At 41.6% G+C, this 13038-nt stretch overlaps 1 protein-coding gene across 4 annotated transcripts in view; it reads left to right on the plus strand.

Annotated features, from left to right (window-relative positions):
- Elmo1 (engulfment and cell motility 1) overlaps nucleotides 1-13038 on the plus strand; it is a 516507-nt gene that overhangs the window by 365424 nt on the left and 138045 nt on the right. For all 4 annotated transcript variants that reach the window (XM_085699273.2, XM_085699272.2, XM_085699275.2 and 1 more), the window contains one exon: nucleotides 1100-1236. In XM_085699273.2, the coding sequence (XP_085555399.1) occupies nucleotides 1100-1236 (137 nt within the window). The remainder of the gene's footprint in view (nucleotides 1-1099; nucleotides 1237-13038) is intronic.

The raw sequence follows: 13038 nt of genomic DNA on the forward strand, positions 1-13038 counted from the left end.
TTTGTTTTTGGTGGAGCTGGTTGCAAAGCTAAGTTCCCCAAACTCCACAACATCTTTCTCCATTGACACAGGCACTAAGAGCTTCTTTAATGATTGAACAAGTTGTCACATTTATAAAAGACTGTATTGGGGGCTTGAGAACTGGCTCAGTGGTTAGGAGTGTTTATTGCTCTTGATTAAGGACCCAGGTAATGTTCCCTGCATCCTCATGGCAGCTTACAATCATCTGTAACTCCGGTTTCCACATCTGACTTCCTCTTCTGGCCTTCGTGGGCACCAGACACTCATGTACAGGATACTTACATGCGTGCAGGTGAAGCATTTAACACATAAAAAAAAATTCTTTTTGTTTTTCAAAGGACTATAAAAGTGCAAGGTTGGAAGATTGCTGGGATGTGAAAAGTGGCCTGGAGTGCGGGTCTGAGGGGAGAGAGGGAGGGAGAAGGCTGGCCTGGATCTTTCCCAAGGAAGATCACTAGAATTGGGCTTGGAAACAGTCCTAACTAATTTCCTGGTTGTCTGTGAGAACTGGACATTGCAGCATTCAGAGCGTTCGGGTTGCTTTGACCTCCAGCCATCTGTGCCTGGCCTGTAAAGTTAAATGGTCAGTGGCGTCAGATGGCGAATGATCACATATAGTCCCCGCTCACGGCCATAAGAGGGGGGAAAATGTCCCCTGGAGAAATAATCATAGATGCTGCTTTCATAGTTGGAATTAATTGTGTATTCAGGAAAGCCCATCTTCTGCCTATTATTCTATTAGGGTGATAAAAGCATTGTGCCTCAGAAAACAGTCGGAATAGTTTCTCAAAGGTCACCTATCCCAGCATTCCTGGGACAAAGCCTTTGGGGTCACATTCTGGGAAGGATGAGCAACTGACATTTTACAGTCAAAACATGTGCCTAAGAATAGTTCTGAAACCCTGGCCTTCAGCTTTGAAGGGCGGGAGCGGTCCTTTGGTGCCTTTTCAAAGGTCCTTTTCTCCATGGCCGTGTAATCAAAGGTATGTCCCTTTGTCTCTGCGGACACCTGATGTGGGTTGACTCCACATTCGGCTATCATAAAATGTTTGCCTTTGTTCGCTTTTCTTTCCTCCAGCTAGCGAGACCTGCAATGACTTCCACCCGATGTTCTTCACCCACGACAGAGCCTTTGAGGAGTTCTTCTGCATCTGTATCCAGCTCCTGAACAAGACATGGAAGGAAATGAGGGCAACTTCTGAAGACTTCAACAAGGTAAAGTGGCTGGGGTAGCCTGGTGTGCGTCATGTCGTTGGACAGGTTTGGAGCTCGTGCCTCCGACGTGGTATACTGTGTTTCCTCAGCTGTGCATGGAAGTAGTCGCCAAGGGAAGAGAAGGAAAGGGTTGTGATTTTAAATTGTACCAAAAATGGAAGCAGCCACTAGGTATCTATCTGTTAGGAGCAGCCTTGGCCCCTTGTCTAAGGAAGGCCACCAACAGAGATACTTTCTGAAGAAAGTTTGATCCTTTGTGGTTCTGCTACAGAACCCCTCGTCACTGCTGTAAGGTTATTAGGGAACCTTTGTAGAAGACAAGTCCAAAGCCAATATAACCTGGTAGACAGTGTCTTGCGCATTGGTGTCATTGTGTAGTGTGAAGGTCTTAAGATCATCTGTCTTCTATGTCCAAGTAAGAATTCTTGCTATAATAGGGGAGCCATCTCTCTCAGAAAACAGGGTTACACATACCTTTTCTTGGTTTAGAGTAAGTATTTGGTTACTCAAATGAAGATGTTGTGAAACCTTTAGACATTTTTATTACATGTGATTGTTGTGCAGGTGTGTGCAGAGGACAGTGTGCGGGAACCGTTTTTCCTTTCACCATGCTGGTGCCAGGCCTTGACCTCCGGTCGTTAAGCTTGGTGGCAGGCGCCTTTATCTGCTGAGCCGTCTCACCAGGACTTGTTTCTTTGTTCTTCTGGTGTCATTACTTTCAAGAGTATGGCTTTCCCTTTTCCATTTTCATGGGTATGAGAATGTTCATTAATTTTCCTGGTTAACTTACAGGTGTTAGAAGTGGACTCCCTGCTTTTAGAGACAAAGAACATCTTTATCTATCAATAGACATGTGTAACAGTGAAGCCATGGCTAATTATGATGAGCTTGGGGGTCTGTACAGGTATAGTTTAGCCAATAACACTTGTAACATGCTTCTAAATAAGGCTCTTACTCATTACCCAAGCCCACCCTCTTGGATCCAGATCGTAACTGACTTTAAGAGGCTAAGGATTTGACACCCCACTTCTGTAGCCTTGGTGCATATATCATATCTAAATTACAACTGCACTTGCCTTCCTGGTGCCTTCTCTCTGAATTTATGTCACATCTATTTTGTTTCGTTCACAAGTTCTGGTTTGTGGCATCTCGAACCACTACAGGCTTAAAAGAAAGAAAAGCAGGAAAAGAGCTGAAGCCTCAGTCAGGCACTGACATGCCCATCTTCCTGGGCCTAGTCACCTCACCCACAGGGTATTTTCCTCTGTGGTGTCTACTATCTTTCCTTAGTACCTGGTATTGGTTGCTGAAACCTGGTCAGGCCAATGTGCCCCACATTGAGTGCTGATCTGCACGTTGCAGTTCAGAGTCACCATGGCTGTGCTCAGCACTGCCTGAGCAGACATGGTTCAAAGAGGACTGGGGAGGAAAGGAGCCATTAGTTCACTCGCAATCATAACCACAGCCTCCTCCGTGTACTTCACTTGATTACAAGAGACTTTTGCCATTCAGGTGCAAATCGCCCCAGAGAAAGAAGGCCTTCCACATTCGGAAAAGACGTCAATCAATAGCCTTTCAAAGTGGCTGCGGCCACTCTGCCCTGGTTCAGTGTGACTCTTCATATGCTGGTGGGGGAGGGAGGCGGAAGCCTCACCGTCATATGTTAACACTGACTCAAGAATGAGTGTCAGAGAAGGGTCAAGATGGGAAAGCCTTTTAATTTTCAGTCATGCTTTTTTTTCCTACTTATTTTGGAACAGCTTATCAAAGATAGATATATAAATGCATACCTAGATTTATTGAAATATAAATAGACTGATACATAGATATAAATAGTAAATAGCATGTGTATTCATTTTCTATTGCTACTACAGCCGATGCCTACAGAATTGGTAGTTTAAGCAATATAAATTTCTTACCTGACTGTCCTATAATTCAGAAGCTGACAGTGTCTCATTGGGCGACAGTCACAGCTTCCACAGAGCTCTGTTTCTGTCTGGCGATTCTAGAAGAGAATTTGTTGCCTCGCATTCTTTAGCTTCTAGAGGCTGCTGTATTCCTTGGTTTGCATCCTGTTTCTCCCTCACTAAAGCCAATAGCTGTGGGTCCAGTCCTCTCTGATGCCATCCCATCCCTCTGATGTCATCTTTTAAGAATCCCTGGAATGTATGGATTGTGGATAATCAAGGATAATAACCGCTCTGTCTTAAGGTTGTTGAAGCTGTTACCTGTAATCTAAATCACATTTTGACATGTAGCACAGTCACAAGTCTTGGGGATTAAAACATGGGCATCCTTGGAGGGCATGCTTCTGTCCATTGTAGTCTATATTTTTTTGTGTGTCTGTATTTGATCTTGAAGTGTTAATAACAACTTTTAATGTAATATTGATAGGTAAGCTTTTTTGCTTGATATTTTTACTGGTAGGCATAATTTGGGAGTTCTGCTAGTAGCTGCTCAAATACAGATATAATTTTGTTCCTTTTCTTTTGTGTCCCTATTTTGCCTGCAGTAACCTTTTTAATTTTAGGAAAATAAGAAGGAAAAAAAAGGAAAAGGATGGGAAGGTGCTATGTAACGCCACTAATGCAATTTGAAGTTACTCTTTCTCTTTTTTTATTTCTTTCCTTCCTGCTTCCTGCCTCTCCGCTGCTGTGCTGCTTTACTCGGGGGTAGATGGAAGGAGGGAGAAGTGCTGAGATTGAAATCAGCTTTCACTTTTCTTCTTGTTATTAACTCGGTAGCAGAGGAGATTGAATTGAGGAACAAATGTGTGTTCGGAGTTCCTGATAGATTTAAATGATTTCATGTTCCCGGGACTGTCCAAATTCAAATTCAGAAATATTTGAAAAGAACCCCGTCTGCTTTTGAACTCTTCTAGATCCTATCTCAGGCTCTGGTCGGTTTGTACATAGGAAGGAAGGCAGATTGAATTGGGTACCTCAAGGTCCTTAATTCAAAGTTTTAATTTTGTCAACATATACCATGCTCTCTCAGTGGCAGGAATAGCTTCTGCTACCCTCCTGGCTTGGACTTTGGTCTAAAGATGTCTGGAATGTGCTATGCTAGTTAATGCCTCTATCAGTGCCACTGCTTGAAGAAGGTGTTTGGATAAGCAGCTGTCTGCAGCTCTTCCATGCTTGAGAAGCAGCAGATGGGATGTTTTCCTTGTTTATGTAAGAGAAGCAGAATTGGAGAGTGATTAAAATATTTATGCTTTGAGAAGTACTTTCATTTTTCTTAATATAGCAGTCTACAGAATAATCCATTGATTCAGGCCATTGAGTTTGTATTCTGTGTTTTTGCCTTTTATTACCAATATTTTAGAGCATGCATTATTCATTTTCATGGGCATGAGGGAAGAGCTAAACTGCTTCTCCCCACACAAGTGGCCCAACCATCATTGGAAGCCATTTTTGATGTTTCAAGAACAGAGATAGTTTATGCTTTTTTGGGGTTACTATTGTTGCATTTTAAATATTCTAACAAGGGTTTACATGTGAAATATGGATCTATGTGGCAGTGTTCCTCAACCTTGGGTACATTTGAAGCACCTGGGGCCTCTTATCCCAACAGGTAGTTGAACCACAGATGGCTGAACCCATGAGCTGGTAAAAGCTACCCATGGATATTTTCATGAAGCTAGAGTTGATCATTTAAAGTGATTTCTGTCAATGGGATTTCTATCTGTTAGTTTGCGCCACACTTATCTCCAGCTATACAGGTTTCCTGCACTAATAGAGTGCTATGGCCATGTGTTCTTTAGCTACTCAAGAATTCTCTGCCTGGAAATTAACAAAAATTTTAAGAATAGAAATGGCATCTCATCCTCTCCTATGCTAATGTTATAGTAATTAAAGAAATAAATATAAAAATATTTTGAGGAAGTAAATTCATAAGCAGATGTACCATGGCTTTTTTTTGATAGAAATCGTAAAATAAATCTTTTGTGAAACATGAGAAAACAGCTTTTTCAAAGTCGTTTTTAGTAGATTACGGTAAAATGATTGCGAATGGTAGAGACGTTCCTGAACTTTCTAATAAATTCTGAGCTGAATTGCTAACCTTCTAACGGAGATGAAAATAAATGTCTGCTGATTTCAGTGACTTGTTTCCCAGCCACTCTGTGAACTGCCTTGGTTTTCCGTGTTGGCATGCCATGATAGCCTAATAGAAAATCAGCAGGTATCAGGAATCTTATGTCCATGACAGTTGGTGAGAATTAAGGCCTCTTCAACAATTAACTACTTGTCCAGACATATTTGATGATGGTTAAGCCGTTCTAGGAACCATTAGCTACCTGATTTTATGACATTGTTGGCACAATCAAAGTCAACATTACAAAGAACACATGACTTTGCATGTTTTGATGTACCAAACCAGAAGAGACAAATTTTAAAAGCGCCCTTACTGTGGAGTCACAGGGCTATTTTGGAACTTGATCCAACAGCAAAATAAGCGAGGCACACTTGGAATCTTAAACTCACAGAGGAAAAGCCATGGATGCTTAAAATATCACAGATTGCTCTGGGACAACCCAGGCCCAGCAAAGCAGCTGCCCGTGGCCAAGCTGTGAGATGCATCTGTGTCAATGGGAGAAAATCCCAATTAGGAAGAACTGGAGAATGGACCAGAAGGAAGCATTCTGAGAATCCCCTGAGGAGAATTCACAGAAAATAACCAGCCTCTACCGGGTTATGGTGTGGCGTAAAATGGGATGGCGTTTAAAATGTTAAAGCCAGCAAATGCCTGGGCTTCAAAAGGGAATGCTTGCTTTTTGCATTGCTTTTGGCTTACTGACTTTCACTGTGTGCTTTACAGAAGACAGTTACATATTCAGAAGTCCTCTTCCTAGGCATGCTCCGCTCCATAGCTGGGCAAAAGGCGCTCTTTAGGTTCACTGAGCCCGCCTATGGAATGAAAGGTGGTCTGTAACTCTCTTCATGAATAAACATGAGCCTCCTCATTTGCATGAGGCAGGTGACTGTAAAATATCTTGCAGCAAGTCATGAAAGGCAGCTTTGTGTGTCAGTGCCCAGGGGGAGCTGGGAGGACTTAGAGTTGTTTATCTTCATTAGAATTCCATCTAGTGCTGCTGTTATTGATCTGAGCTGGACCTGGTGTGGCTAATAAAGTAGGTGTACATTTTAATTGAAACATGAATATTTAAGTAGAGGAGATGTCTTTTAAAGAACTCTCATGTCATGCAATGAGATTTTTGTATTATTTTAACTGTCTATGCTATTAATAAGTATTTATTCAAAAGCCTTCTCATCTGCCACAATAGGTTTCTGGGTTTGCAGTGCAGGCAGCCAGCTCTCCTCTAGAACCAAATGCTTTGTATGAAGAGATGTATTTTTTTCCTTTAATGTTTCCTGTTGAATAGTGGCGAATGGATTCCTGTGCTTGTAGTTTTCAGCTGTTAATTTAAAGAACCATTGGGCTTTGTTCATGGACTTTGCCACTTTTTTATTAGACTGTCCTCATCAGTCACAATTACACTATTTTGGGGACAGCAGAAAAGATCAAGAGTGACTTTGCTAAGTTTGGTTTTGTACAAACCATTTGTTGAAATAGACTGCAGTGTATTTGCTTTATAAGAAAGAAATGTGCTGATAGCCTCTAACCTGAGGCTGCCTGAGTCAGGCAGGCGGCTGCAGTGTGGAGCTGTTTTGCAACCTCTTTGGGTTATACTCCTGCGCGACTTCTTAGATCATTTTCCCTCCCTATTTTTTTTTTTTGAAATTGCAATTACAGAGATATTGAGTATTGAGTATTTGTACCCAAGATAGATTTTTCAAATATCAGTAATATATGTTCTCTCCTGCCTTTGTAGGGAGAACCACTGAAATTTGGCTTAGTCCTGAAGGGAATTTGTCCACAGTAGAAACATAGTCCCAAGGGAAGGAGCTTTCTTTCCAGGTTCCTGATATCGAGGTCTCCCATTTCCAGCTCACTTCCAAGTGAACTACAGGTCACTCAATACTGAACACAATGGTGACTAAAGAGCTCGGGTCTTCCTTTCTTGCACCTGGATCACCTTGTGGATGAGACTCAATCCTGTGGGCTTCAGATTTCTTATCTGTGAGATAGGAACAAGAACATTATCTACCACTCAGGATGGCTTGGTACTCTTGCGCTGCAAGGTAGATGAGCTGTGCATTTCAGTTCTGGGTGGGAGCCAGTGCCAGGCAATAGTAAAATGGAGGTGTGAGACCACATGCCATAGATTTGAACTACAAACATTTTCAGGAAAGGTGGACAGTCTTCTCGCTTAGACAGAACAGTCCTGAATAGAACACTCATTGCCATGGCTCCAGGTTCACAGAGACCATGTCCCATTCATGAAGAAGCTAGAGATGACCTTTCCAGGTGTCCTGCACCTGCCCACAACTGCTTCCACACTTACAAATGAAAATACAGGGAGACCCAGAGCCCTCTAATATTTCATGGTGTTGCTCTTGTTCATATACTTGCAACAAAAAAAATTGTTAGGTTGATTAAAGTGTTTGAAAGGCTAGCTGTAACCATAGTCTGCTGAACTCATGGCTAGTGTGTTTTGCATTCTGGAAATATCTACCACTGAACAAGTGTAGTATAAAATCCATGAGTTTCACCAATAATTCTAGGTAAGCCTGACAATGCTGATATATTCAGAGGGTATCCCTCTGTAATCCAACCCTGGCATAAAGTTCTCACTTCTGAAATCTTTCTTAAACCTGTGTAACTGTTTTTGCTATGTCAAGATTTGGTGCCTGTGAGAAGGAAACAATTAGTAAGTTCTTCCATTGGACAACAGTGCTATCCATCAGTTCCTTTGTTCAATTACAGACTATCCCTTGGCAGGAGAGCAGCTGACTTCACCAAACTGACTGCTTTACATAACTATTCAGCCACCTCTGAAACTCCTTTCCCTTCTATTAACTGTGTTTGGGGGATCTCTGTGAGTGCTTAACAAGTTCTTGTAACCTGAATTCCAGACTCCATTGTGAATTATATGAGAAATTTGTTAATGGCAGAGAAACCATTTTATTGGTATATGTCCAATTAACAGGAAATCACCCACATTTTAAGTAAGGTATAATGAGATGAAAGCATTTTAAATTAAAGAACAGACAGGAATCAGAGTTGCTTAGCTGGGAAGGGTACTGTTAGATACTGCTCTCTCATAAAATTTAAGTCCTCATTGATCAAAAAATATTTATCTTATAATCGCAAAGTAAACTATGTTTAATGGAAGATTAAAAATGTAGCCGTGAGTGTGGGTGACAGTTGTATGGCTGGGGCAGACTGTGGGGCCACTGACTGTGGCACAAGGATTTATCCCTACTGCTTGTACTGGCTTTTTGGGAACACATTCTCTTTGGATGGATACCTTGCTCAGCTAAGGTATAATAGGGAGGCCTTGGACCTTCCCCATAGCAATGTGCCTTACCCCCTCTGAGGAGTGATTGAGGTGGGGAGTAGAGGAAATGAAAGGAGGGGAGGGAGTGGGAACCGGGATTGGTATGTAAAATGAAAAAAGATAGTTTGTTTTCTTTTTTAAAGAAATAAAAAAAACTAAGAAAATGTAGTCGTAGGAAATGCAATAAAGAGAAGGTAACATCTATGTCATGTAGTTGCTCCCTGTGGTCACCTGAAAGGGTCAGTGTGATAGATAGGGGTTTGAGGGCAAAGATGGAACATGAGGTAAGATAAAGAGTCTGTATTAGTTACCGCTCTGCTGCTATGAAAAAACACCATAACCAAACAACCTTCCTTAGTGTTTCAAAGGGTTAGATGTTCATAATGGTGGGGAAGGCATGGCAATAGGAACAGGAAGTTACGAAATTCCATCTTTATCCAGGTACAGGAAGCAGGGAGAAAAAAAAAGAACTGCGGGGGCTGGAGAGATGGCTCAGAGGTTAAGAGCATTGCCTGCTCTTCCAAAGGTCCTGAGTTCAATTCCCAGCAACCACATGGTGGCTTACAACCATCTGTAATGGGGTCTGGTGCCCTCTTCTGGCCTACAGGCATACACACAGACAGAATATTGTATACATAATTAATAAATAAATATTAAAAAAAGAAAAAACGAACTATGTATTACTCAAGATTCTTCTATAAAGGAGAAGCGAGAGAGCATGTGTGCACACGCGTGTGCATGTGTGTGTGTACACACACAAGTTAGACTGACTCACAGGCTGTGGTCCAGCTAGTCCAACAGTGGCTGTGTCTTGAAAGAAAGGCCAAGGATCTGGTAGTTGTTCAGTCCATTAGACTAGGTTTCTCAGCAGTCCCGGTTCGTTGCAGGAGTCTCAGGGAGGTCCTAGAAAGCTGCTGTTTTCAGTCTGCATTGGAATCCTGATGGAGTAGGTTCTAACACCAGCGGGGAAAAAAATTGTTCAGGAAAAGGATAGATTAACCTGCTAGGTAAGAATGAAGACAAGCAGGTAGAAAAGAAAAACTTCCTTCCTTCATGTCCTTTTATGTGGACTGCCACCAGAAGGTGTACTCAAGCTATAAGGTGGGTCTTCCCACCTCAAATGATCCAGTTAAATCAAACAAGCAAACCCTCATAGATATGTCTAGCTGTTTGGGTTTTAGTTCATTCCAGCTGTAGTCAAATTGGCACCAAGATTACCAGTCCCAAACCAGAAGTGAGATGAAGCTATAAGCCCTCAAAGCCCTGTGGTGTTCTTCCTCAAGGAAGGCTGTAATTCCAAAGGTTCCACTCCCTTTCCAAAAAGTACCACCAACTGACGACCCCAGGTGTTCAAGTAAAGGAACCTATCAGTCCATTTGATGTTTAATTCACCACAGAGTGAGAATGAAAGATAGTGACCAGAAGTCATTTGCAAACAATCCAAAACAAGAGCCGTGAGAAGTTAGAAAACCCCAAGTGAGATTTCTAGATACCACCCGCAAAAAAAATGCCAGATCTTGGGCTGGAGAGATGGCTCAGTAGTAAAGTGCACTGGCTGCTTTTCCAGAGGATCTAGGTTCGATTCCCAGAACCTGTATGTTAGCTTATGATACTTCAATGACTCCAGTGCAGTTCCAGGGGAACAAATGTTCTCTTCTGGTCTTCATGGGCACCATGCATAGACACTGTGCACAGCATACATTCAGGGAAAATACACATATACACAAAATAAGTATGTATATATATATATATATACTTATTATAAATATATATAAGTATATATGTGTGTGTGTGTGTGTGTGTGTGTGTGTGTGTTAGTCTCATTCAGGCCACACACCAGCCTGCCTTCTGTTACCAGGCGTAGAGACCTAGGTCTCTGTGTCAAGAGACCAGATACAGGAACAGAGATAGGCTGAGAGGTAGGACTAGGCTAAAGGGAACAGAATTTATCAGTGTATCTTTAGCTCTTTTGCAGCAAGTGTTAAAGGGAGAAAAATGAATATTAACATATGAATTTGAGAGCTTCTGGCTCCTAATTGTTGTCTGTTTATTCACCCTCTTCCTTCTTGATCTTTTGTTGTGTTTTGCTGACTGCAATGCTTGAAGGAAGTGGTTCTCAGTGAATCTAGCTGGAAGGAAATAATTAAGGAGATAGTGAGCTCCATTATCATTTCCCCAGTTGGGCTAACATCTTCTTCAGGGAGGTTCTGATGCCCATGGCTGTTGCTAACAACAACTAGATGTCACTACCCTCCTGTCTCTATGAGTTCCTATTTCTATAACACTTGTGTTGTTGGAGGCTGCTTGTTTGTTCCCGGCTGCCCAGGCTCGAAATAACCACTAAGAAACTATATTGTTTAAATCACTGCTTGACCAATCACTTAAGTGTATTGCTAGCTAGCTCTTATATCTTTGGTTAACCCATTTCTATTAATCTGTGTATCACCACATGGCTGTGGCTTATCTGCAAGGTTCCAGGGCATCTGTCCATGGCAGCAGCTACATGGCTTCTCCTGACTCCACCTTCTTTCTATTAGAATTCAGTTTACTTTTCCCAACCTAGTTCTTTGGTTAGTCCAAAGAACTAACCAAACTAACTAACTAACAAAAGTAACCTAGTTCAATGGTTAGTCCATTGGCCAAAACAGTTTTACTCATTAACCAATAAAAGCAATGCACATACAGAAGGACTTCCCACACCACACATGGATGGCAGTGAACTATTAATTCTCAAGTTTCCTGAGAGCAGATCTTTGAATTATCTATATTTTTTAAGAGTCTTGCATTGTGCCGGAGATTTAAAAGACATTCGAAATTACCTCACAACTATTAGACAAACAGCACAGCCGTATCTATGTCTACATCTTGAATAATAAAGCCAGATTAAGCTATATGGGGTGAAGTTTTCTGTAGTCAACCCACAGAATTAGAGGGTCGCCCCCCAAAAAAGCCATCTCTGCTGACCTATAGACCAATGAGTATAAGAATCACTTCTTAACTTTTAAGACTGCTTGTCACACAGCATCTATATGGCAGTAACTAAGACACAAACTGTTACACTTATTTAGCTTCTGTCTTTGAAATCTTCTTACTCTGCAGTGTTTTCTAACACAGGTCTGACCGCATGGTTGTCACCTCTAATCATCTAATGATTAGACTCAGAAATAATGACTCAGAAAGTTTCAAGCGAACATACTTTTCCTGCCTCTACCTCGTTGTTTTCGCTCTCCACCTTTCCTAGGCTGCCAGCACATCCTGAGTGCCCACCGTTTTTTTGTATGTGCTGCAACACTTTTATCTCTCTGCTATAGCTCATCCTCATTCTCTCTGCCAGAAATGTCTTCTCCCATCTGCCTGTTGAGAGTCTCCTTATCCTTTAGGGGTTTGCACAAGCACCACCTCAGTGTGATAGTTACCGTTTCCCTTTCGATTCAGTACAAAGCTTTGCACCTCTGCCTCCACAATGCAGAATCCAGAACTTCTACTGGAAAATACTTTCTAACTCTACAGTAGTTATTTAATTATAGATCTAGCTTTCCAAATTACGATGATGTATTATTGGATGCAGAACTTTCCTGTCTCCGTGTTCTCTAGATGATTTGTAAGTGTCTGCTTAATTAATTTGGGTTAAATCCTGAATGAATGATCAGAAATATCTGACTAATCATTTAAACTGGTCCTTCTGGCCAAAAGTTGAAATGATTTGCATCACTTTAATATAGAATGACTGTTCTGTTGCTCAGTTCCTTGGAGCCAGAGATACTAAGTTTTTTGCATTTCTGCTGACTAAAGAGTTGTCTTAGTTAGACATGCAGGCACAAACCATAATCCCAGCAAGTCTGAAGTCAGCCTAGACACTTCATCAAAAAACAAAACAAAGCAAGCCAACAAAGTAACCCAACATGCCTAAGATGTCAATAAGCTCTATCAGTCAATCCTTCTAAATCTATACTTTAAATTCCTTCTTCAGATATCAAAACCTTGAGAGACTTATACAATAGTCTTGCCATTTGTTGCTTAGTTAAAGTTGCAGTAATAATCGTTTTCCTCCCAGTATAGCTTTATGAAAAGTGATGGAAAGCATCCGAGACATTGAGCCACTGCATTGCAAACTCAGTTTCTCTTTTCCAGGTAGCACAGTTAGAACCCTTTTTATTTTCCAACCCCACTCATTTATTATATCGTTGTTAGTTGTGCTTAACCCCCACACCTTGGCAATCAGGGAGCTTGCCTAGTCTTCCCCCCTCTAGTTTCCCGTTCGTCCTATTTCCAGGCCATAGAGGGAAAATAATGTCAACAATAACATTTATCCTTTCCCATGATGGCTATCAAGAGATGTTCCAGTGCAGACGACAGACACAGCTTCTGACTGTCTATCCCTTCTAGGGGACTGGTGC

The sequence above is a fragment of the Myodes glareolus genome, chromosome 14 (genome assembly GCF_982192425.1).
Source record: "Myodes glareolus chromosome 14, mMyoGla1.1, whole genome shotgun sequence".
NCBI classification, from domain to species: Eukaryota; Metazoa; Chordata; class Mammalia; order Rodentia; family Cricetidae; genus Myodes; species Myodes glareolus.